Source organism: Besnoitia besnoiti, chromosome II (assembly GCF_002563875.1).
Source record: "Besnoitia besnoiti strain Bb-Ger1 chromosome II, whole genome shotgun sequence".
In the NCBI taxonomy this organism is placed as follows: domain Eukaryota; phylum Apicomplexa; class Conoidasida; order Eucoccidiorida; family Sarcocystidae; genus Besnoitia; species Besnoitia besnoiti.
In genome coordinates this window covers 1858491-1882651 of record NC_042357.1, presented here as the reverse complement: position 1 = coordinate 1882651, position 24161 = coordinate 1858491, and the positions used below count along the sequence as shown (strand labels likewise).

Here is a 24161-nt window from a genome sequence, read left to right as displayed (position 1 = left end):
ATGGCTCAGGAGATCGCGCCTTCTTTCTCATTCACAACTCTGCAGCAACAGCAGCAGCACCTTGCGTTCCTGCGAGCTGACGAAGCCGCGCTTCAACAGAAGGCGACGCATGAAGTTGAGCAGTACGACAGACATGTGGCGCTCCTGAAGAACTTCTTCCTCCACTTTGTGGACGAGTTTGCCTCGCAAGGAAAGAACAGGGATAACGTCAACTCCACGCACGGCGACTACAAATACCGAAACCTGCTCGTGAGAAGCAAAGTCTGCGCAAGCGCAGAGTCGAAGCAGCCAGACAAAACAGCGGATATCCATATATATATGTACCTGTGTATACACGGGGGGCGAGTGCCGTAAACCCTTTCTGTGTTGGCATTCGTGAGTCGTTTTCGCGTCTTTTTCCGATTCTACTGAAGAAGGGCGTCTGCAGCTCCGTCAGAGGCGCAAGCAAGGCGCTACGTGGGGGGAGCAGGAGGCTTGTGACTCCTCCGCAGGTGCCTCGTCAACTGTGCCGCAACCTGGTCACGTGTCTTCTTTGGCTCCTCTTCTGTCCACTTCCCTGTCTTTGCGCTGCGGGGGGCAGAGGGGGACATCGCGGCAACGGTCTTTTGCTTGTCTCTTTTTTCAGCAAGCTGTTCACGATGAGCGCCGCGACGACCTGCCCGTCTATTTGGACGACGTTCGCGAGGTGAAAAAGAAGAGGCGGCGAAGCGGATGAGCAGTGCTCAAATGGAGAATTCATCAAATGGGGACGGGTTCACTTTCGCTGATGCACTGGGAACGCGCACCTCGCTGCGAGTAGTTCTTCGACTTTGCTTCGCTGTGGAGTTCTTTCTTCTCCTCTAGAGCTTACCGGCTCGTTTCTGTCTCGTTTTTGGCTTTTTTTCCTAGTTTTTCACGACGCAGCAGCCGGAGGACGCCGCGCTTGGCGAAGGCGACGAGTTCAGTGGCAAGGACAAGAATCCGAGTTTGACGGTGTACGAGGCGCTGCTCACTAACACGAATCGCTACATCGAGCTCCTCTACCAAGCCGCAGACGCCGTTCTCACGCAGGAGCCCGACCTGTTTGAGACTGAACAGGTCGAGGAAGAAGACGGCGAAGAGGAGGCGCACTTCCTCAAGGGCGACAGCGAAGCCTGGACGAACCAACTCAAAAACCGCATGCGCAAGAGGGACCCCTGGAGAAAAATCAGGTGCGACAACCAATTTCTCTGCAGAAACTGCTTATATATATTTATGTTTATGAATTTACTCTTGGGGGGGCCGGCGAGTTCTGCTAGTCCACGCTGTGCAGGGACAGTCAGAGAAGTGGACGAATTTTTCTGCCGATCCCGGCCGGCGAGTTCTGCTAGTCCACGCTGCGCAGGGACAGTCAGAGAAGTCGACGAATTTTTCTGCCGATTTTTTTTCAGGGAACGTGACATGGCGGCGCGGAAAGTTCCAGCCTTCCTCCGATGCGGCTTGTAAGTCTCTCCCTTGCACAGCCAGACTTTTTTTTTTGCAAATTTGATTGTTGATTAGGGTACACGGATCCAGCTCTGTGGACTTCGTGTACGGTTCGAGCCTCGGACTCAAGCGCCCGTTCTGTCAGCTTCCGCCCGGGCGTTTTCCGCCTTAATGGTTTTTGCGTTTTTTTTTCGATCTTTTCGCTTTTTCAGCCGCATCTGTGTGTACCCGCCTGCGCGCGAAGGCTGTCGGCTCTTCCGCAGCGTTGACGCGAGCAGCATGGGAAAGTACTCCTTCTTCACCTGTGAAGTTCTGCGCGTCCAGCAAGTCAAGCCGAAGCTCCTCGTCGCGGCGTACGAGTGCGAAGAGTGCCACGAGAAAGTCTTCCAACCCGTAAGTGAACTCGATTCTCCCGCGCGACCGATTCGCGGGACGCCGTCCAGTGCGCCGCAGCGCGCACGCGTAGACTGCATGCATCGTTTTTTATTGTCGCGCGCGTCTCCGCCTCTGGGTTAAGGCGCCCGATCTCGAGCTCTGCTAGCGCGTCCGTGCATGCGATCCGGTGTCTCCTTTCTCTCCCTTCTCCTTTTGTGCGCAGGTTGAGGCGAGCGCCTTCATGCCGCTGGTGACTTGTCCGCTGTGCAAAAACAGCCGCAACCGCGAGTGCACGTTGCATCTCCACCCGAAGCTTAGTTTTTTTCTGCCTTTCCAAGAAGTGAAGGTGCAGGAGCCGACCTCGCAGATCCCCGAGGCTGACGTCCCGCGCACGCTCAACTGTCACCTCATCGGGCACGCCGTGACCAACATCCTCCAACCTGGTAGGCAGCGCATCGCCTCCTCGGCCTCGCTGCATGCAGCCACATGCGTGTCTGTGGCAACTGGGTATGTGTGTAGATGTGTGTGTGTGTATGAAACTGTGACTGTGTCGCTGAAGTCCAGAGAGCGGCGCGCGCCTCAGGCCTCAAGCCCCTCCGGAACGCGTGTTCGGACTTTGGGGGGGCGGATGGAGGGACAGGACTGAGAAGGGGGGGGGTATGTCTGCATGCGCGTGAGTGAGAAGATCTCTGCGTGTGAGTGAATGTGGCTGTGTGCGTCGCTGCGCGCGTGCGCTGTTGCTCAGGCATGACGGTCACGCTGGGCGGTATTTTGAAGCCGGTGCGCAAGATGGGATTCGCGGCGCTGCGGTCGGGGCTGATTCAAGAGAAGGTGTTTGAGGTCGCCTTTATTCAGCAGCAGAAGCAGCAGACGCACCTCGACCGACGCGAGAGTGCGTATGTCAGCGCGCAGGTTGAGAAGCTGCGGCAGACGACCGGTTTGTACGATTTACTCGCGCGCAGCATCGCTCCGGGGGTCTACGGCATGGAGGACGTGAAGAAGGCGCTGCTGCTGCAGCTGATTGGCGGCAAGACCGTCGTGAAGGAGGACGGCGGCATGATTCGCGGCGACATCCACGTGCTGCTCATGGGCGACCCCGGTGTGGCGAAGAGTCAGCTCATGAAGCAAATCTGCACCATTGCGCCGCGCTCCATCTACACGACTGGGAAAGGCAGCAGCAGCAGCGGCCTGACCGCCGCCGTCATCAAGGACCCCGCCACCATGGAAACCACCCTCGAGGGCGGCGCCCTCGTCCTTGCCGACAGAGGCATCTGCTGCATTGATGAATTTGACAAGGTAAAGAGAGAGGGGGAGAGAAAAAAGACGCACACTAATGCAGGGAGAGAGGAAGGCCCTCTGCATCCGCCAGGCTTCGCTCGGCAGCAGCTGCGGGGGGGGTGGGGGGGATACGGAGGGGCGGGCACTCCGCCGCCTGAGGCGCGCGCGTCCGGTGTGGCTAATCCGTTGCATGCGCTCGCTTTCTGGTCACGCAGATGGACGATTTCGACCGGTCGGCGATTTACGAGGTCATGGAGCAGCAGTCGGTCTCCATCGCCAAGGCTGGGCACTGCAGCTGCCTGCCGGCGCGCACCGCTGTGCTCGCGGCGGCGAATCCGAAGGATGGAAGGTAAGCAGTTTTATGTCAGCGGTTCGCAAAGGGGAGCTCGCGCGCGACTTGGAAGGAAGTGCACGATTCGCGTGGTATTTTTGCTTTCGTTTTCAGATACGACGTGAGAAAGCCCATGATGGTGAACATGAACCTTCCAGCTGCGCTGCTCTCTCGGTACGTTCAACGCAACGCGCGACAAATCCATTTTCCAGAAGAATTCAGCTTTCACGTTCAAACATGACCAAAACTCGAGTACATTTCAAGTTCAGAAGGCTTGTGTGTAGTTTTAGCTTCTCGATATAATAAACATGTATTTAATACATTTTCTGTAATCTTTTCGTACATTTCACTGTCAATATTGATCCAGTAAACTGTTCCTGTTTTTTTTAAGAAAATACCAAGCGTTTTTATGTTTAGAAAAACACCTTGATTCCCGCTCGTCGCTTCGAGGCGAAGCCGCGAGAGCAAGCTATCCATGGGTTGCTGGTGTATTCCTATTTACATTAGCGCTTTCTGGTCGTCACGTCTCGTTATGTCTTGTTTTCCTGTGTATTTGTGATGCGTCTGCGGCGGAGCGGTGTACGTATCTATGTATATGCATACATGTATATATATTCGCTTTGTGGATGTGCCGATTCCGCTTTTTTCAGGTTTGATCTGCAGTTTTTGCTGCTGGATCAGGCCGACCGCGAGCGCGACACGCTCATGGCTGCACATATTTTGGGCATATACCGATCTTGCCAGTCTGGCGAGGCGGCCAGCAAGGAGCGCGAGGAGAAGGCGAAGACGCCGGCTAAGAGCAAGAAGAAGGGCAAGAGAAGCGACGGTGCCGAGTCCGCGAACTCGCTGGTCGAGAAGAAAGTTCTCCGCGCCTTCATCGAGGAAGCGAAAAAGTGCAAGCCTGTGCTCGAAGAGTGAGGCAACGCGACACGAGACTGCGCGACGCCGCGGAAAAAGTGTGCATGCCCTCGCACCGAGAGACCTGGAGAGACGGTCGGGTCGCGCCCGCGGAAGAGAGGCGGGTGGACAGGACACTCCGTTGGCGCACGCACGTGTCTTCACGCTGTATTTCGGTCCTTTCTCTTTTACAGGTCGCTGATTCCGCAGATCGCGGACTGGTACGCGAACACGCGGTACGACGAGCAGCAGCAGGAAAGGCTTTCAGGCATTCTGCCGTCCTACACAACCCCCCGCGCACTCCTTGGCATCTTGCGGCTCGCTCAGGTTCGGCTCAAAAGAAACTGCATTCGAAGGGGCTTTGAGTTACGCGTCGTGCGCTAATACATGTATACGTTTTTTATCCACATGCATGTGTAGCCGCTGGGGCAGGGGGGAAGGGGGGGGGGTCAAGCCTTTTCGCCGCTGAGACGCTTTGTTTTGGCTGGTGTATGTGCAGAGATGTGTCTGCATGCGTCGCTTCTAAGTCGGTTACCGTACTCGTTTGAGGTGTTGTGCACATGCGTTTTTTTCAGGCGCTCGCGTGCCTGCGGTTTAGCGAGTGGGTCGAGGCGCCGGACTTTGAAGAGGCGCTGCGGCTGATGGAGGCTTCAAAGGAGAGTGTGCGCATCGCCGAAGAAGGACGGCGAAGAAAGAAGCAAGATCGCGCTTCTCTCGCCTTCGAACTCCTCAAGTAAGGCCAAATAAAACAGCAAAGGTGTGCTCCGTAACTGACGCGTAGACTTGTGTGCCGGCCTCGCCTCTGCGGCACAAATCGGTGGATATGGAAGCGACCACGTGCAGGCCGGTGTATGTGGCTCTCCTCGGATTCTCCCAGGAAACGGCAACCTGCGCTTCAAAGCAGATATCCCGAGGGATGCGTGTCCATTGTTTCTCGCCTGCGTCAGCGTGCACAGCAGCGTAGGCCGCATGCAAGAGTATTTTGGTTTGGCGCCGACCGCGTTTCGCTCTAAGCAGCCACCGCGGCGGTGTTCGCCTCGTTTGTGTGTCGAGGGAGAAACAGCAGCGTGGCGGGGGGGGGGGGGGGGGGGGGGGGGGGGGGGAAGGGGGGAGGAGAAGGGCTCAATACGCAGCGAGTGGCTTTCGGTACGTGCTCGTTCTTGGGTTGGCGGGCAGACTGCGGACGTGAGTCGTTTTCGTTTTTCCAGGAACCTGAGGACGCGCACGCAGCAGAAGAAGGGAGCGAAGTGGGATGGCTGGATGAAGCTCTCGGCGCTCCAGCAGCAAGCCACCGCGGCGGGCCTGGCGAATGAGCAGCTCGAGTCTGCGCTGCGCCAGTACGAGGAGTTGACACTCATCACCTTCGATCGCACCAAGACCAAGGTGGCCTTCGTGGAGGAGGCGGGAAGCGAGAACTCGGATGAAGACGACGACGAGATGATGGCGTGAAGACACAAAACTCTGTAGGCAAATGACCGGCCTGGACACTCGTGTGTGCCGAGGAACTGCAATTCTGAACTCGGGAGAGGGAGGAACTCAGTCAGCTCTCCAGAGAGGGCCTCGTGGCGCACAGGGCCTTCGCGATGAGAAGGCGGCGCGGTCGGCGTTGTTGAGAGTGGACGAAGAGGCCAGGAAGGTGTCGCGAGATGACGCTGACAGATTTTTGTGTCCGTGTATGAACGCTTGTGTGCGTTTACCATGAGGGGGGGGGGGGGGGGGGGCAGCTTTGAGGTTGTGTGCGTGGCAGTCAGAGATCGCCAAACCGCCTGTCGAGGAGGGAACGCGGGAGGGCGACAGGAGGGGGGTTTCAATTTTTCGCCTGTTGTGACCGAGAGGGTAGACCCGAAATGCGAGTTTCTGGGTGATACGGGTACAAGAGGGAAAAAGGATGGAGCATTTTAGACAGTCTTTTCAAGCTCTCACTGAAAACATCTCGACTTCCTTATTGCACGCGGCTCCTGTTTAACTTTGCCGCACCCCACGCCGGAAGATACCGAGACCGCGTCTGTGTTTTCGCGCTATCGCGTCATCTTCTGCAGGAACGGATCTGAGTCGATGCGCATGTATTTTGTTGTGCCCAATTCTCAAGAAGTCAGTCGCCTACATATTGTCTCGTCGCTTCGCATACATACTGTGTGAGATTTGAGGCTGGGAAAGGGCACGAGAACGGGGAGAAGGTGCTTGTTCACGGGGGGACGCGGGGCTAATTGCCACACTCGTGTTCTTCGCGTTTTCGCTGCGGCCCGCGAGAGTTGCGCCGCGCGTCGCAGAGGCGGGAAAAAAGTCTTTACACAGCACACGTGCGCACGGACGTGTGTCTAGTTGTCAATGTTTGTTATCTTTCGCAATGGAGTGTTTCGTGCTCGAGCTCTGAAACAACTGAGCCAGCTGTTTTCTTAGCCACGAAGCCTCGCGGGTGGCGCGGCTGGGGTGTCGCCGCTCATCATCAGCGACGATACCGGCGCACGAATGGGTGCGCTTCACTCGACGATACACAATTTCACTTTGCTACATTCTCCGCTTTTGCACACGCTACTAGCACGCTCCCGCTTGAAACGAAACGCTTTCGACATACATTTCCCCCTCGACCCTAAGGCCCACCCTCACGTCGCATGCATATCGCCTGTGACACGCATTCACTGTCACCGGGCCGCCCCTTACTATGTCTCCAGTCACGTAAAATCTAGAGAGGATCCCGCGTTCCTTTCGCTTTCGGTAGCAGGTGTTGCCTGTGAAACTGCAGGCGCCGAAACACAGCTTTCCACGCTCTTTGCTTCCGAGAGTCACACAGCCTTTTTTTTGCGTCATAGTGCTGACACGCTCACAGAAACTCGCGTCAGGTGGCCGCATGGTGCGTCCAGCCATGCGGAGAGGCATCGAACTACTGACAGTGTCCATTTTAAAAAAGTTCAACTGTTCAGTCCAGCGAGTCGAAGGCGCGCAGCCCAGACCACTACACAGTTGGAAAAACGTTTTAACTAGAGAAGTGACGATAGCAACTGAAGATTCATGCTCGCCGTAGGCTGGCGGGGAGGGGGGAACGCTAGACATCGTAGACTCGGCTGTATCTTTCACTCTGTGTGAGTACTACTACATTCATCAGCTCAATAAAGTTTCCTTGACTCTGCTAGGCTTGCGTTTGACGGTTTACAAAAAAAACGGAGGCTGTACCCGAAGTCAGTGCGCGCCGAACAAACTATTGTGTGTATACAGATCTCACGCGCCTGACTGTCGCTGAATCGCGTCGTGTGTATAACTGAACGAACTGGCCTGCAACCACACCTTGACTTTCACGAAACTGCTCGCTAGCTACGTGAATGAGGTACGCCAGCGCCACACAATTTACGTGGCGGCTTGCATAACTGCGGAATACACAGCGTGAAGCCTAATTCCGGCATAAAACAACTGACTCTGGCGCCGTGTGTAAACACTCTCGACTATAAACAGCCGCAGCAAGGAAGCGCGCCACGCACTCGACCCCAGCGCTGTAAGGAGCCATACAGGACCTCTTCATAATCACAGCAGGGTCTGTTGTTTTCCAGTCGTCGGTCGTTCTTCAAGCTACGAAAATGGAACGAAGGGTACAACGCAAGACGAGCTGAACCGCCCGTTTTTGTGTGGTTGCCTACCCATGGCTTTGCCAGCCAACTCGAAAACCTGCACGTCTCACGAATACGCAGTGTGCCCGCCTATCCTGATTTAAATCCCTCCTTGCAACCAGAATACACTCCCCACTCAGCTGCAAAAGGCTTGAATCCTTACAATCACGCACGACTCCGGGTCGTCACTGCCCATTCGAGAAGACACGACCCTGGGAGATTTCCATGCTCCATGCGGGAAACGTGTCAATTACAATGGCATGCTGATGCGTTTTTCGCCAACCCTCCCTCCAACTCGTCCTATCACGAGGGGGTGTTGACTTGGAAGAAACAGCAGTTGATAAATGCGTCACCGCACGCAATTCATACCCTCTGCGTCGCGCAAATGCTGATGCACTCATGATGCGAACGGCAAAAAACCACTGGGCTTCCTTCAGCAGCTAGACTCTATCGTTGCACTGAACCAGTGGAAAAGGCTCGACGCACGAAGGCGTCAAGAGGCCACCTGGTACGCACACGATACTCACTGGATGCCGTCGTAGAAGTCGACGGCGTGCTAGCTACTGGCATTGCCGGAGTCACCCCCTTGCGAGCCTTCCGCAACCGAGCTGAACTCACTACTGAAGAGGCCACTGAGTCCACCAGCGCCCACTCTTGCGGCAGCTTGAGCGACAGATGCTTTGACGTTCTCAGGCAGCGGCCCGTATACCTTATTCATGAATGCATCGATGTCCGCAGGTTCGCTGAATGCTCGACGCAGTGGAGCGGGAGAAGAGGGCTGGTCTCCAACGAGAGAGTCGAATGTTGCCCGGTCCGCCGGTTCAAAAAAGTAGTCGCCGAACTCGTCTTCTTCCATATCGGCTGGGATGATGCTGGGGTACATCCCGGCACCTTCGAAGCCGATGTCGACACGTTGGGGCCGCTTCGACTTGGGCGTGAAATAGCGAAGCACGAACCAACTGCCGAGCGTCACGCCTGCCAGCAGTCCCAATACGGACACCGTTTTTTTTAAATTCTTCAAACGCTGGCGCTCCCGATGCAGATGCGCCTCCTGCCACGGGCTGCATGATCCGCAAAACAGCAGTCTCTGCAGCTAAACATGTGTGCCATTTACACTCTCCGGTGATGACAGAGGCAACAGAGGAGTCACCTACACACGCCGTGTTAAGCCAGAAGTGCGGCACCGCGAGCAAATGTGATGATGAGACCTTGAACGAGACCGGCTCGCCCCCTTCTCACTCCGCGGGAAAACGATACGCAGCGCTTTTGGTTCGCTGTCTAACTGACCTGTTCTCCACTGCAGCTAGCAAATACCTATCCCCTCTTTCTTTAGCTCCTTCGGCATGCTTCATCTTCGGACTCTTCCGTCCTCCCACTCGCGGAGACCACTTCCGCGTAGTCGAATCCGTACAATGCCATTTCACGAAAAAAGAAATGCGGAGGTAACAACTTGAGCCAATGGATGCAAGATGTGCCCCTCCTGTTGACAAAACTGAGAAACATGTGTGAAGCAGTTCACCACTTGGGAGACTCTCCCGCGTGAAGCAAGCAGCAGTGCCTGTGAACCGCCGCCCGCACTCACTCATGTAGGGTCGAACCGCGATTTCTTCTCCAGCGCCGCTGTTGCAAAGACGAGAACGGGCCCCTGTTTGTCAACTCATCCGTGGGGATATCGTTTGCATCCTCTTCTTCAGATGAAATACCGTAGGACTTCACCTGCATTCCGCCGTACTCCTGAGCCGCCGACATGTCGTGGCTCTTCATCACGCCCCGTGCCAGATCGAAAGCTCAGGGTAACTCCCATGACTACCAATGACCAGCCAAGAAGGTTAACGCCTCTTGACCATCCTCAATCCTACGGTACTCCACGCACTGCTTCACAGGGATGCGCCTCCAATACGTCCTCGCGGAGATTCGGTTCGCATTAACCAGAGGAAGAGTCCTCCAAAGACAGAAAAAAGGTGCTCTCCCTGAATCTCGCATCGCATGCATAGATTCGCTTTTCCCAGTAGACTCAACATTCCTCCGCAATATGTTGGCAACACCACCGGCCGGACTTTGAGAAGACCAGCTACAGAATTGTCACTGTACGATCCAAAGCGACGCGCGCGCAGTAGGGACGGGGGGGTTGCGGCGGGGGTCCGTACACGCGTCTCCTTGACGCAGTTTTCCTTGTTCGTTGATCTGACAAACACTCAAGTCGGTATGTCGGTGCATCCGTCTGCTGCAATTTCTCACACGCCCCGTACTACCGTCTATCACTCAGAAGAACGTGCCTTGCGTGCCGTGAAGCAGCAGACAACGTAACGCCACACAGGGAAGCAAGAGTGGCGGCCTGTACTCTCCACGCGCACACATACCGACCTTCGGGGTCTTCCAGTGTCTGCCACGTCTCGATGAACTGATACTCCTACGCGCCTTCTGCAGAGGATACGCCCCTGGAGGCAGCCATGTCTGAGAATGGAGACTCGCCTGCCGAGCTCGCAAGAAACGCTATGGCTCCACGTTCCCTAGTGCCCCGTGGAGCGCTTCAGTGCGATGAAGGCCCGCGGGAAGTGCCGTTCCCCCGGATTTCAGCGTACGAGAGGAAGTCAACCTGAGCGCGGCAGTGAAACTCTCGAACAGCGAATCAGCTGATCCCGTGTGTAATCCAGCTGTCCGAGGAATGCGGGCAGTGCCGTGCGTATTCGCGAGTCACGAGGAGGGCGGCAGACAAGCCCGATCCTCCGTTGTTCCTTGGCCGTTGCCGCCTCGACGGCGAGCAGAATTCGAAACCGTAGATCAGCACTGCGGAAACGCATTCGATTTAACGAAACGACCCACGTCTTTAGAATGTAAGCGGCAGCGAAACGCACGAAACTGCCCCCCCAAATTAAGCGGGGAGACACGTTCACCCAGTGTGGGGCGGCGCGTTGTCCGTTCTACACGGAAATCGACTGGAAAAGCAAAGAGTCTGCGTTTCACTTCATATTGCAAACGGAGTTGCGATTTGCATTGTTCTCAGTTGGCTACATGGAGTCAAAGCCAGTTTCAGAACTGTTCCACTTCGTTCTGCTTCAGTTGCGGTTTCCAACAATCATATTCCGCTTTGCGTAGCGGTGTCCTCTGGCAGGAAGGAATACCCCCTAATGCGGAGCCGCAGCGTGGCTGTGGTAAACCAGATTCCAATCTCTTCTAGTCTGGCTGTGCTGCGCACTTCTACGAGGCATCCGCACGGCTCGCGCAGCTCCACTCGTATACGTCCACGCGGGGCCTCGGAATCACTCATTTCTAGCTTAAACAAAAACCGTCCAGCTGGTGGATAACCTCCCCCGTCGTGCCGCGGCATCCCTGCAGGGCCTGAAACTGTGCGGCCGTCGGCTTGGGCAAAAGAAACTTGACCCTCTTTTTCCCTTTCAAGTCTCCACGAAACCCTGAAACCTAACTTTTAACTACGAAATGCGTCGAGGGCAACGGCTCGGGGCGGTCCACAGCTCCGCCCGCACCTCTACCGGCTCTCCACTCGCATGCGTTGCGGACTAGAGCGAAAACAAAAAAACGTTTCAGCCTGGGGGCCGACGGCTGCCGCGGGCAACCTGCACCCAGCCGTCTTCGCCAACTTCTAGACCTGTAGCTCGGCCCCCAGTTTTTGACCGCGTTCTTGACGCTGCAGAGGGAACAGAGGGAAGAAACGGGGACCGTGACGCACACGCGTCCGTGCGTAAACCGCAGAAAAGGGCGGCACCTCGTGTTTTACACACGCGGGCACAGAGGCCATTACTGGCAGGACGTGAGCCCACAGATGCCGCTCAACCCAGCTCAACATCCCCCAGCGCCGTTACATGGCGGGACGGGGTTACATCCGCATCTCGAAACATATGTACCTACCTGTCTATCTGCCGATCAGTCTATATCTACCTATCTATATAACTATATCTATCTGTGTCTCTTTGTCTGTCTATCTATTTATATCTGCAAGTTTTCACGCGATTCGGGACTCTGCAGCACCCGGGGGCCCCTCTTCGTCGGCAGCGTCCATGCTCGTGTTCGCCATGAGGCCCGCAATATCGTCCTCTATGGTGCAATCGTCGTCGTCGGACGCATCGCCTGCGAAAGGAGCACACAAACTAAACACCCAAGAACCCGTTTTTGGAAGAGGATGGGCTAGACGGGAGACACAGCTCCCCGCCTGCAGCGGGAAACCCTTGAGCTCGTCCTGCACTTTCTTGCAGCTGCAAACATAGGTGTCTGCTCAGCCCCGACCTAGGTTGTGGTATAGACACGCAAGCTCGCTATACTGATGATTACGGCGCATTGGCGAGTGAGACCTCCTGACACAGACGCGCCTTTCTGCACGGCTAACAAACCGCAGCAGCTGTGCCTACTTGAAGCTTCGCCGGCGTCGCCACCACCTCCTGACCTCTGCGCGCGGGTGGCGTTGACCGACGCTGCCGTGGAGGAGCTGTTTGTCTGCTCAATGACCTTCGTCGCGAGGGAGAAGTCTCCCTTCTGCGTGCCTTCGTAGAGCGCGACGAGGAGCTGAGACACTTCAACCTGCGCGACGCACCGGCACAGAACGCCGCCACCAAACCTCATCGCCGATAAGCGCCTACGCGTACCTCTGGTTGGAGGTGCAAACGCTCAATAGCTGCACATGTTTACGCTGCTAGGGTTTCAACTTTCCGAAGGAAAGGCCCATCTCCGAGTACACCGAGCAGGTCGCCAAAAAAAAACGCACTTTTCTCAGCTTTCTGCCGCGATGCTTACATCGGACTCGTCTTCGGCGATAACGTGGAACATGTCCTCAAGCCGCACACTCAGCTCGCCCGCGAGCCACGTCACGTTGACCCGGCCTCGAGACAGGAGGGAACACAGAAACCAGGGGGCTCACGTGGATCGGGGCCGGAGCTTCCTAAACCCCTGCAGGCCTCCGGAAGGGGAGCTCTCTGGGAAAGCCCAGACAGCCTCAACTACACACGCACATGCCAACATGCTTCGTATGCCCACGGGATACTCGACGTAGATGCACCTGCGTCTGCGCACGCCGCCATACATCCATGAGCGCGCCTCTATGGCGGAAACGAGACTATCTTTGCCGCGGACGGGTACGTAAAGTCCTGCTTTATGCTGATGTGCACGAGGCCGCTCTCGGGTTGGCCTCTAAAGCGAGTTCCGCACAAGGCTCTGTCATGAGCCGCCGCACGCTGCTCGCAAAGCCACGGGCGACGAGAGCCACGAGACAGGGTCACTTCTCTATTATGATCGTATTGATAGATGATTACGTATGATCTTTATGAGCTTTACGCCTGCGTTGTACGGAGACCCAGTATTGTCTGACATGTTACCCCTGGCGCACCCTACGACCACTATAAGATTTAAGCACTAGTGAAGCACAGCTAAGATGACAGCTGCTGTGGATAGAGTTCGGGATTCACTCGCGGCGTCCCGGTTTGGACAGTCGGCGGAGGCACTCCCCCGGGGTTCCTCAGGGGACTGTCTGCATACGGCGAGACGAAAAAGGCCTGAGTTCACGAAGCTGACGCGCGTCCTATGAACTTCAGAGTTGCGACCGGCGAGACACCACTCACCCATGGCGAAGGTATTTAGGAGCCACTCGTAGAGCTCCTGCCGGCGCCGCTGCGGGCCGCGGCCGCCCCAGCCATGCTCAACTGCCAGATTCAAAAGTGTCCTGCGAGACCGAAGAAACGGGGAGAGAGGCACGCAGAGAGGCGAGAGGAACGCACGCAAGCGAGACCGTAGACTCCATCAAGTGATTGGGAGCACGCCTGTCCGTTGGCCGAAGATGCAACGCAGCACAGAGAAGAGACGGGAACAGACAGAAGGGAGAGGAAAAGATCAATCAACATGAGACAAGAGCCCATCAGCGAGATTTGTTGAAAACTGCCAACCCAGTCAGTTACACCTGCCAGATATCCACAAGGGTTTGAACTCTTGCGCGCCAAGGCGTGAACAAGGGGTTGCTCCTCAGGCGCCGAAAGAGGCAGAAGGCTTTTCGCTATCGTACAGTTCAAGAAGAATTTACAATAGGAAACGAGGAGTGGAGTCTCAGTGAGAGCGACCCCTTGAACAACCGGAAACTGCCAGCGAGAGTACAGAAAAGACTCTGCTGGCCGTCTTCGCGCCTCACCATTGGGACAGGACGGCGGAGACGGCGCGCTTGAAGACTTCGTCTTTATCTTGAGCGATCATTTTGTCTGGTTGAGAGCGACCGCAAACGGAGGGGACGGCGGCGGACGATGTACCTCTGAGGCCGGTGCTCTCCAGAAGGTATGCGCGCCGAGAGTTTCTTCTGGCTTCCGCTTGCCTCTTCCCTTTCGCACTCGAGGCCGTTCTCTATACTGTAAACGCGACAGAGACCTTCCAGTCATACACAACCTGAAGACAGGTGTGCTTCGTCGTTACCCCGTTGCTTGCGTGGCTTCAAAGAGTACAAGGCGCAAGCACAGACATCCTCTTAATCATCCCTTGAGAGAAACAGACGGAAAGAGATGTGAGCCTATGGCGCGGTGGGCTCTACTTGCGAAAGGAGGTACGGTCACGGTGTATGTAGACTTGTTCGGGCATCCAGCGAAGCGGAGCGGGCAGCCACGAGGGCCTCGGCAAAACGAGGAAACAACTCGAAGAAGGAGGAGAAAGTGAGAGCACTGCGCAGTCAGCACCAGCCCGAATGGCTTGAAAATCACAGAACGACCAGCTAGCTTCCCAGTGGCCTCGAGACGTCTATATCTAGGACTCGGTTCTTGTGTGGGGAGCGGAGGGCGCGCGAGGTGTATGTACACTGGACTACGCCGTTGCACAGGAGAAGACACACGAGCGGAATCGAAAATGAGCTCCAAACCTTCTAGACCCTATTTTGAATAGCCTTGTTCATGAAGTTATCAACAGCATCCCTACAGCGGGCTCAAATGGAGACTCAGCACGACGCTCACTACGGCGGCGTGCGGCATGCACGTGGGTCTACGGGAGGCGGTTTGTATAGTCCGATGCTTTCCTATGCCAGTGGCAGCAATTATCGACAGAACGGTGACAAGCCGCCGCTCTTCTGAGTGTGTAGAGAGACTCGAGCAGGGAGAGAAAACTCAAACGATGCTACGCTTCTTCATCAGGGGCGATACGCGGTAGGGAGTTCCGTAGTTTAGGGAGACACCGAAGAAACCGCACTTCAGGAGGTGTCGGCATTTTTGCGCATCCTGACTTTCTGTTTGTCGAGCGTTCTCTTCGTGACTCGATCTCACTTGTCTTCTCGTGCCTTTTTGTTCCCTATCTCTCCTTATTTCTTCGTCTCTAGACTTTGTTTCGTTTTCATCGGTGTGTCTGCTTTCGCGCGCTCGTCTTTTCCGCTCGCTTCTGAGACAGGCGTGCACTGCACCCGCCAGCCACGTTTTTTCTCCTTTTTCCCCTGTGTCTGTTTTTCTTTCTTCATTTCTCTCTCTCAGGGGAGCCTGTGCGGCAGTTCGCGCGTCTTCTCGCGCTTGGGTCTCTTGGCTTCCGCGCGTTCCGCGCAGAGGGCGAGTTTTCGTCCCCGGGCGATCTGCGTCGTCCACCTTCGTCTTGAGCGTCCGCGGATTTCGTCTGCCGCCGGCCCCTAGTTGTTTCTTTTCTTTTTTCTAAACCATGGCACTCTCTCTTCGCAGAGGCGAGGCCTTGTCTGCCTCGCACGTGCTGCTCTGTGGCCTCCTCGTGCTCTCCGCGCTCCTGCCGGCCCACGCCGTACTATTTGAAGTCGCCGCCACCGACCGAGACTGCTTCTTCGTCCCTATTAACACCCCGAAAATGAGCATCAATGGGTAGGAAGACACACGCCAGCTCGCTTTCCGCTGCGTGAAGCGTGACACTTCAACTCATGCCTATGTTATACACGTTCATACATACATCTATAGATGTATGCTTGTGCGCATACGTGTGTCTCTGCATATCTATCTACGTATGTATGTGGAGCTCGCTACAGGCTCCGCTGGAGCTCAAAAATGCGTCTCTGCGGGCGGCCTGCTCTTCTGGTCTTCTCGGTTGCCCGCCTGCCTGTATACATGAATTTCCGCATTCGTTGACAGGAGTGTGTTTTCCGGCCCTGTGTTGTGCGTCGTTGCCCTCTCTTGCACTTCGAGGCACCCGATGCATCTCCTGCGCGCGTGCGCTCTCTCCAGAGGTTGATTAGAATCCGAATCCTCTGCATGACCGGCCTGCGAAGGCGGAGGAAAGGGATCTTGGCGCAGACGTGATGCGTGGGGCTGAGAAAGGCCTTACGCCGCGATGCCGCCGCGGCTGTTGTAGAGGCTGCGACTTCGCCTGGACAGGGTGACTCAAAGAGAGCCAGAAACATGCGGCACGTACTCTTCACCTGCTCCACACACAGGCTAGTGTATATACTCTATATTGATATATGTTAACATGTATACGAATAATGTCTTTATATATGTGTGTGCGTGGTGTTGGATGCGGCCGCACCTTTTGTTGTTGCGCCTGCGTCATGCTTTGCGTTTTTTCTCTCCCTTGCTGCCTCTTCAGGCGGTATGAGTCCTTCCTGGGAAACGACAGCGTCCACGTGACCGTTGCGGGCCCCGTCACTCCACCGGACCCGAAACTGCCCACGCCGCCGGTTCAGAGCAAGACGCTCTTCACCTCGAAGAAGGAAAGCGCTCCCTTCAAAGTCTTGGTACGCGCATGTGTGCTGACGCTTCCTCACAAAATGCCAAGAGGGGGTCCGCCGGTCCATATATATGTATAGAATTTCATATTCGTATGCGCATGCGAGCACTACGTGCGCAGGGTGTGTCGCGACAGAGGTCGTACGCGTCCAAAGCGTACGCCGCGTTTGTCCTTCCTTGTCAAAGCACTGCTCAAGTCTCCTCGCCCGATAGACCTGCATGTGATCAAGGGGGCTGCTCGAGACCTTCAGGTGTCATGAAGTCTCCGTCGACCGCACAAGTGTCTTTTTCTTTCGTCCTCAGTCATGTATCCCTGTAGGGACCTGAGAGGCGAAGCGGGATACCCTCTCCTTTCTCGCTCTCTGTATGTATATGCCTACTTGTGTATATTTGCTTTTCTTTTAGGTCCCGACGACGGGTTTCTACCAGATTTGCGTGATGAACGCTCTCTCATACTCACAGACCGTGACGCTGAACTTCCATGTGGCGCCTATCGCTGCGTCGGAAGGTGCCTCGGCGCCCGGAAGTTCGCAGAGGCCTCCTGATGTCAACCAACTCGTGATGAGCAGCCAGACGGACGAACTCAAGTCGCTTTCCGAGCAAGTCCTCGAAATGGTGAGAGACGCGGAGGGAGGGGGGGGGGGGGGGCTGGGATAGCGAACGCGGCGCACGCGCCCGTTTTTCAAGATCACCTGTGGAGCAGCCGCGCCGAAGAGGCGTCTCCGCCTTTGGAACGAGGCACGGCTAGCCGGGGGAAAGCGATGGAGCTCTGTGAGGGCGGGGAGAGCGACCGTTTTAAGTGAACGCTCGTGGTGTCAGCGCAGCGTCTCGTGTGAATGTCGAGAAGCTTGTGGGTTCCCTTTTTGCGTTCAGGCGAATGGGCTTTTTGAGCAGCAGTCGAACTCGCTCGCGCGCATGGCGATCCACGAGCAGCTGGGCACGTCGACGCAGAACCGCGCGAGTCTGTGGAAACTTGTTCAGATGTGTTCGCAGATCGTTCTGTCGCTGATCCACATCTACGCCGTCCGCTCTCACTTTGAAGTGAAAACTATCGTCTAGCGTCTTTTCAGTCCGCGGTTCGACAACGCGCATGCGTGTGCGTGAATGCCCTCGTCGGGACTCCAGAAATGCGTGTGCGGCCAAGGCTATGGGGGAGGTTGGGGGGGGGGGGGGGGGCGGGGGGTAGAGCGGAAATGACGCAAGCGACGATTCACTTCCTCTGCCGACGGCCGGTGGACGTACACCGGGGTCTGCGGTGTACATACACCCGACACTGAGACAGGGGTCGCCCCATGCGAAGGACGTCTGCGAGGAAAACAGACGAGCGGGAGTCAAGGGAACTAACGAGAAAAAGATACGCGAGCGACAACGCATCACGTCAGCCGGCTCTCTTCTCTGATTCCATATCATGTCCTCATTTTTGTTGCGTTTCTCGATTTCTCCCTCTCCCGCGCGTCATCTTCCGCACCGCGAACAGCCCAAGGTCGTCTCCGTAGGCACATCAGGAGAGGCGCAGGCTGTTCTGATGATTCTGCAGACGTACTGGATAGTGCTGCGGTGGTGGCGTCCTGTCCCTTGTTTTCTCTAGTTCCTCACTTTACTTTCCTCGATTCATCCTACCGACTATTCTAAAACGGGGTTTTCATGTTTCCCGCCCGCGGGGGCTGCTGAGGGGACATCGGCAGTGCTCGCCAGCCCCAGGTGTCCCTCGGGTGATAATCGCCTTGCGGAGCTCTGCCGAGAGTTCTCACATTTCATACGCGAAGCAACACCCGGCAGCCTCTGCTCGTAGTGACGCAGCACATGTGCAACGGTACGGCCCCAAAGAGCATCTGCACGAGCCATACAAAACCAACATCCCGAACCAGTTATATACACGTATCAATTGTACACCTATATATACATGTATATATATATATATATGCGAATATACATATATATATATATATATATATATATATGCCAGTACTTGTGTTGGCTGCGACACCATAATTCTGCACGCATCCTGGCCTTTCGCATGATCCGAGAATCCGCAGCTGCGTTCTCTAGGCATAATATCTGGATTCATGGCCTGCGTAGGAGCAACAGGGAAGTCCTCATGGGTCGCCTCAGGCGTGCGCTGCCAGCAGCGTAGACTCTAAAGAGAGGCAGACTTGACGCATATATTTACAATTGGAATACATCCGCGCGAGAGGCATGCAAAGCATGAGTGTCCTCCTTCGCTGCCTAGAAGGAGAAATACCGCCGCAGAGACCTCTCTTCAGCCGACGAGGCACACGAAGATTAGCTGACGGGCAGACGTCTTCACGTGAGCAGCGCTGGCAGGCGCGGCCGTCGTCGCCTTCGCCGTTTTCTGTGAGCGAGGATTTCTCTGGGTTGCCTTCCCTTTCTGTCACCCAGCCCCCTGACGCCTGCCTATGTCTGTTTCTCGTCTTTTTCGCTCGTGATATGAGCGAAAGTGGACTTTTCCAAAGTCAGGTTCTCGGGGGCCTTTGCCGGTACTCCCGCCCGCGGGCGTGGTTTGCATGCGATGTTGCGCCTTTTCCTCTCGACTCTTCTCACGCTGTCGCCGTCCGACGCGGAAGAAGACCGTTTCCTTCCCTCCTGCAACTCCTACTCTCTTTTTTTCGAGGAGTGAGAGGCTGGGGTCTCTTGGAGAGCTTCTGCGGTTGCGTTGTGTCTCTTCTCGTCTTCCTCCCTTCGCGGCGTCCTCTGCCCTGCATGAGTCTCTGTGCCGCGAAAGAATCGAAGCAGCGTCGGGCCGCGTTTCGCGCAGAAGTTTTCCGTTCTCTTCTGGCCGTGTCTTAATTTCATTTGTTAGAGACAATCAGGTCATTTCTGCCGTTCGCGTGGGATCGCTTTCTCCTGAGGCCCTTCGTCTGCTGGTGCCGCTGATCCGTAGCCCAGCCCGGAGAACCCACGCGCGAGAGTTGACGAAAAGCGGTCACTTTGGGCCGTCGCAGGCTCTTCTTTGTTTGTCTTTGATTTTTTCCTTCTCCTGCACCGATATTGTCCATTTTCTCCTGACGCGCTTTCGCTCTCGCCGCGTCTTCTTGCCATCTTCTCGTCAGCCGTTACCCGTTTGCCGTGCGCTCTGCGACCTCTACGAGGCGTCGGGCTCACGCAGCGTTTGATTTCGCCTTCGGCGCGCCGCCTGAGTTGGTCTTCAGGGCTTCCATTTCGTGCGCGCCTCCGCAGCGGGACGCTGGCCTGCTGTCACGACGGCGGGCGTCTCTGATCCGCCCGAGATCGAGGCGACTCTTTGAGATACCTTTGGTGGACGCGGCGACGCACACACAACGCAGGGCCCACACAGAGACGACCTGCATTTCTGCGGTTTTCCCGTCAAGCTGAAGCACGAGCTGCTGCGCGCTTCAGCTGGATCGATTCCTTTGCGGGCGGGTGAAGTTTTGCAAACATGGCGCCGTCTACGAACCAAAAGTCCATCGACGCCCGCGAGCGGAAGGCCGCTGCCGCCGCAGAGGCTGCGCGCATCAAAGCCGAGGAAGCGGAGCGGAAAAAGTGGGAAGACAACGACAAAGGCGTCGCGAGGAAGCAGGAAAGGAAGGTGCGCACGCTCTCTTCTCGACTTCAACCTGCATGGGCGTGGGCGCCTCGAGAAGCACAACGGGGAGGGGAGGCAGGCCTCACAGATAGCTTTCAGCCCCGAGGCACGATTTCGTAGGCCCTCGCGCGCGGTTCTTCAGTCGCGGACGCGGTCTACGCTGGGTTTCGCTCAGGTTTCTGGCCGTTTTCTCTAGCAACCTTGCCTTCGAACACTCCATTTCCTTTTTAACGCGCACGCGCCTAGAGGCATCCGCCTGCGTGGCTAGAGCCGCGCCGCTTGAAGCGGGCAGGGCCTCACTCGGTTCTCTGCGAGCCTCTGGATCAAACTTGTGTTAATTCTTGAACCGTTTATGAACGTTTAAGGGAAAAACTAGTATAAATATATATTGGAGATATACGGACTTTGCCCTCGGGGCGAGGATATGGGGCAAAGAGGAAACGCGAGATATTTTTTTTCATTTTGAATTTTCAGGCGGCGGCTCAACAGAAGGCTGAAGAACGCGCTCAGCACAAGGCAGAGCTGCGCCGGCTGGCCGCTGAGGAGGATGCGGCAGCCGCAAGAAACACGCAGAAGAAGGTGAGGCCTCGGCTGCGTCGACAGTTTCCCGCCTGGAGCTCCTCTTCGGATCGCCTTGTTTCCTGTCTTTTGGAGCGGTCCTGGAGCTTTGGTTCCCTTTTGGGTTCCTGCATTCTCTTCTTTGCCGTCCAACTTGCTGTCCAGCGTCCCCTTGCGTCTTCGCTTCGCCTCGTCTTCTCGCTGCGGCTTCACTTTCCTTTTCAGATCGCATTTCGGTTTTTCTGCAGGCGCCTCCGCCGAAGCTGACTCGCGCACAGATTCAACAGCGCGCTCTTCTGGCCGCTGCGCAGAAGAAGAAGGCCGAGGAGGTGAAACGCGCGAGAAACCGCAAGCGAAGATGCAAATACCCTCGATCCTAAACCGTACAAGTTTGAAGCGTTTCGGCCGACAGAGAGGGGGCCGGCTTGAGCGTAGTTGTGGAGCGTTCCTCTGCGGCCTCTGTGAAGTGGAGGCGAGGAAAAGATCGCGATAATGCCTTTTGTGTTTTTTCTCAGGAGGAAGCCAAGAGCAGGTCCCCGAAGGAAATGGAATTGCAGCCCAACATCAATCACATCATTCGCCAGCAGACGCTCGAGGCGCGCGAAGCTGGTGTGCATCTGGTCACCGGTAAGACATGAACAGTGACTTCATTCCATTCATGCATGCATCTGTCCTCACATGGAGACGCGCAGGCAGCGAGGAAAAAACTGCAGGCTGTTTCGTTTTTCTCCTTTTATCGAGACTAGGAGACGCAGAATGGGTCTGTCGTTGCTACGCAGCGGCGCCACAGTCTCGCTTAAGATCTCACACATCTTGTTACGCGGAAATATACAGCGATGCCGTCGATTTTGGGCGCAGCACAATCGCTTTGAAGTGGGTCATCTCGGCGTGGGGAGTCTGTAAACCCCGTCCGTGTATATGTAATTTTTTCGTTGTATATATTGTGTTTGTATTTATGTGTGTATATATACATATATATATCTCCGTCTAGCTGCAAGTATGCGCGTGGGGCCTGTGGACTACTGGCGGCTGTCTGTCTGTTGTCAGCATACCCGTGTTTTCTGTGAAAGACTCTGTTCTCTTTCCTTTTTGGGAATTTCTCGTTTATTTTCCAGCGTCGGGCGTCGAGGAGGCGCTCGCTGCGATGTCCCTGAGCGACGGCGCTGACCGTCATCCAGAGAGACGCATGAAGGCGGTAAGCGAAGCGAGAAGAAAGACACAGCGAGAAAGCATGTCGCATCTGTGGAAATGAATCGGCCGCGGCTGAGCGCGGGCCTGCTCGAACGCTTTGGGGGGGAGAGGACGACGGCGGAGACATTTTCAGCCTCACATCCACCCTCTCAACTTGGAGGACGGTTTCGCTAATACGGGTAGTGCTAGTAGCAGCGCATCCATGATTACATTGTGTCTGTGCCTCGAAATCATATATCATATATGGAAAGTTGCAGCGTGTGAGTTGATGCCTGCCTGGGCGGGACATGTCTATCCATGCACACGTGTGGCGGATAGGCGCGCAAGCGCATGCAGCTGCACACGTGCGCATGCCTACACGGAGAGCATGGAGATGTGGAAGCTGGCAGTCCATTTTCTTTGTGTTTGAATAGCGACCCACGAGTTTGCTGCGTCGTCCGTCTCAGGCCTACAAGGCTTACGAGGAAGCGTGGCTGCCTCGACTTAAGGCAGAGAATCCGTCTCTGAAGAGATCCCAGTTGATGGAAATGCTCAACAAACAAGTAAGGCCGGCTAGCTGCAACGCGTGGATTCTCATGCTCCATGTATCGACCAGTGTAGATGCTCTCACAAGGATATTTGCGGGTGAATGTACCATCACTGGACAACGGAGTGAGATGGGGTGGTGCTGTGTGAACATCACAGACACAGATGTCGCGTTTTGACAAATATTAGCAAGTCGGCTCGTTTTCTGCTGCTCGAAGTGCATGGAGAACGCATGGCGCTGCGCCATTTGTTGAAAAACAGGTTTCACGGTTTTTCCACTTAGCAGGAGGCGTCGGCCGCGCCTACTCAGTGTGTGTCTGAAGATTTCGTGTACCGCGCAAGCAACGTGAGGCCTGCGCTTCGTCGCTGTTGAGTTGTTTTTCTCTTTTTTTCTCAGTGGAGAAAGGCGCCGGAGAATCCAATGAATCAAGCTGCGGCGGCGGCGGCCCTGTCGCCGTCCACGCTGGTGCCGTAGAACGCGGCGAGGCCCCCTACGGTGTTCTGTTTGCTCGTCTTTTCTTTCTCTCCTTGTTCTCTCCCCGCTTTTCGGGGCTTCGCTTGTTTGTGTTGCTCTCCTTCGTTTCCTGCTCTGTTTCCGCTTGTCTCCTCTGGGTCTCCGCTGTCTCTCCGGGGCCTGCCTGCTCGCTCCGCTGTCTTTCTGTCTACTCTTGCTGTCGTTTTTCGTTCTACCTCCTTGTTTGTTCGTCTCGATACCCGCTAGAAGCTCCCTGGAGAGTGAAGGGGCCCGCCTCAATCGTGGATTCTCGAGTTCGCGTCCTGTGTCCGCGGCCTCATGTCTGCGCGGGCGCTGCCTCAGTGTGTTTGTGGTTGAGTCGAGGAAAAGGTCTCCCGCGGCGTTCCTTCGGTATTTTCTGTTTCTGCATTCTCTTTCCTTACAGTGCGGCGGACTCCATTCGCAATTTGCACTGGAAGCTTTTCTCTTCGAAAAAAACAGACACCCACAGAAGCAACCGGTACAGGTCGATCTCTTCCGCTCTGTGGCGGCCGGAGCCTTAGAGGCATGACGAGGAAAAAGAGACTGGTCTCGGCCAGGCTCCGCATTTTCTGAATGAGTTCTGAAATAAGGTGCTGAATGCATATTAGATTTTAAATTTTTTATTCCAGAACAAAAAGGCCGTTCATTGTGTACTAGAATTGGTAGTTGAAAACACGTATCATTATTGTGGCTATCAATAGACCCTAAGATTGAGGAAGGATCTGAACGTAATTCGATAATTTGGACTAAAAAAGAACTTTGTAATCTACTATATTTGACATAATTTTTATGATTTGATATTTTTAAAGCCCAGGTTTATACTCTAGCTTTCTGTTTTCCAGTAGTTCAATTAAAAAGACTCCATGTTCGCGTTCGTAGGAGCTAGTTTCTTGCTCTGTTTCTGTAGCGAACTTTCACAACCACAACATCTTGGGGGGGGGGGGCGGGGGGGGTTTGGCTCTACGCAGTTCAGACAGTCTTCTTGCACTGCGTAGCACCCTTGCTTTCGCACTGCGGTATGCAGCCGGAAGAGGTCGCATATCGTAAGGATAGCTGAGGAAGTTGTCTATCATGAAGGGTCAGACACAAAGCAAACACAAAAAACAGACACCAAGGCAAGAGAGGGAAGCTCTGACAGATCCGGCGGCGTGGCGAATACTCCAGTCTACAGACGGCGCATGCTGCGGGGATCGGGGACGCAAATGCTCACTGCGGTAAACGTAACTTTGTGGAGGACGAGGAGCAAGTCCGACGGCAA

At 55.5% G+C, this 24161-nt stretch overlaps 5 protein-coding genes across 5 annotated transcripts; 3 read left to right on the top strand and 2 right to left on the bottom strand.

The window, feature by feature from the left end:
• Positions 1-5773, top strand: BESB_036170 (putative DNA replication licensing factor Mcm7; the record flags this gene model as incomplete). The annotated part of the gene is made up of 13 exons (XM_029362203.1): positions 1-249; positions 626-685; positions 889-1190; positions 1410-1460; positions 1656-1836; positions 2042-2261; positions 2564-3114; positions 3312-3445; positions 3542-3601; positions 4078-4341; positions 4519-4651; positions 4900-5057; positions 5533-5773. The coding sequence occupies 13 exons, from the start codon at positions 1-3 to the stop codon at positions 5771-5773; spliced, it is 2604 nt and encodes an 867-aa protein (XP_029221168.1).
• Positions 5774-8479: 2706 nt separating this feature from the next.
• On the bottom strand, positions 8480-9687 carry BESB_036160 (uncharacterized protein; the record flags this gene model as incomplete). Its single annotated transcript, XM_029362202.1, has 2 exons — positions 8480-8984; positions 9506-9687. 2 exons carry the CDS (start codon positions 9685-9687, stop codon positions 8480-8482), a joined length of 687 nt encoding a protein of 228 aa, XP_029221167.1.
• Positions 9688-11465: 1778 nt separating this feature from the next.
• Positions 11466-14112, bottom strand: BESB_036150 (uncharacterized protein; the record flags this gene model as incomplete). Its single annotated transcript, XM_029362201.1, has 6 exons — positions 11466-11569; positions 11911-12009; positions 12276-12456; positions 12670-12755; positions 13491-13591; positions 14051-14112. The coding sequence occupies 6 exons, from the start codon at positions 14110-14112 to the stop codon at positions 11466-11468; spliced, it is 633 nt and encodes a 210-aa protein (XP_029221166.1).
• A 1425-nt stretch (positions 14113-15537) lies between these two features.
• Positions 15538-17627, top strand: BESB_036140 (uncharacterized protein; the record flags this gene model as incomplete). Its single annotated transcript, XM_029362200.1, has 4 exons — positions 15538-15710; positions 16429-16576; positions 16974-17183; positions 17442-17627. The coding sequence occupies 4 exons, from the start codon at positions 15538-15540 to the stop codon at positions 17625-17627; spliced, it is 717 nt and encodes a 238-aa protein (XP_029221165.1).
• A 2359-nt stretch (positions 17628-19986) lies between these two features.
• Positions 19987-22882, top strand: BESB_036130 (Coiled-coil domain containing 124 family protein; the record flags this gene model as incomplete). The annotated part of the gene is made up of 7 exons (XM_029362199.1): positions 19987-20136; positions 20608-20712; positions 20940-21020; positions 21207-21318; positions 21807-21886; positions 22329-22424; positions 22805-22882. 7 exons carry the CDS (start codon positions 19987-19989, stop codon positions 22880-22882), a joined length of 702 nt encoding a protein of 233 aa, XP_029221164.1.
• Positions 22883-24161: the final 1279 nt, after the last annotated feature.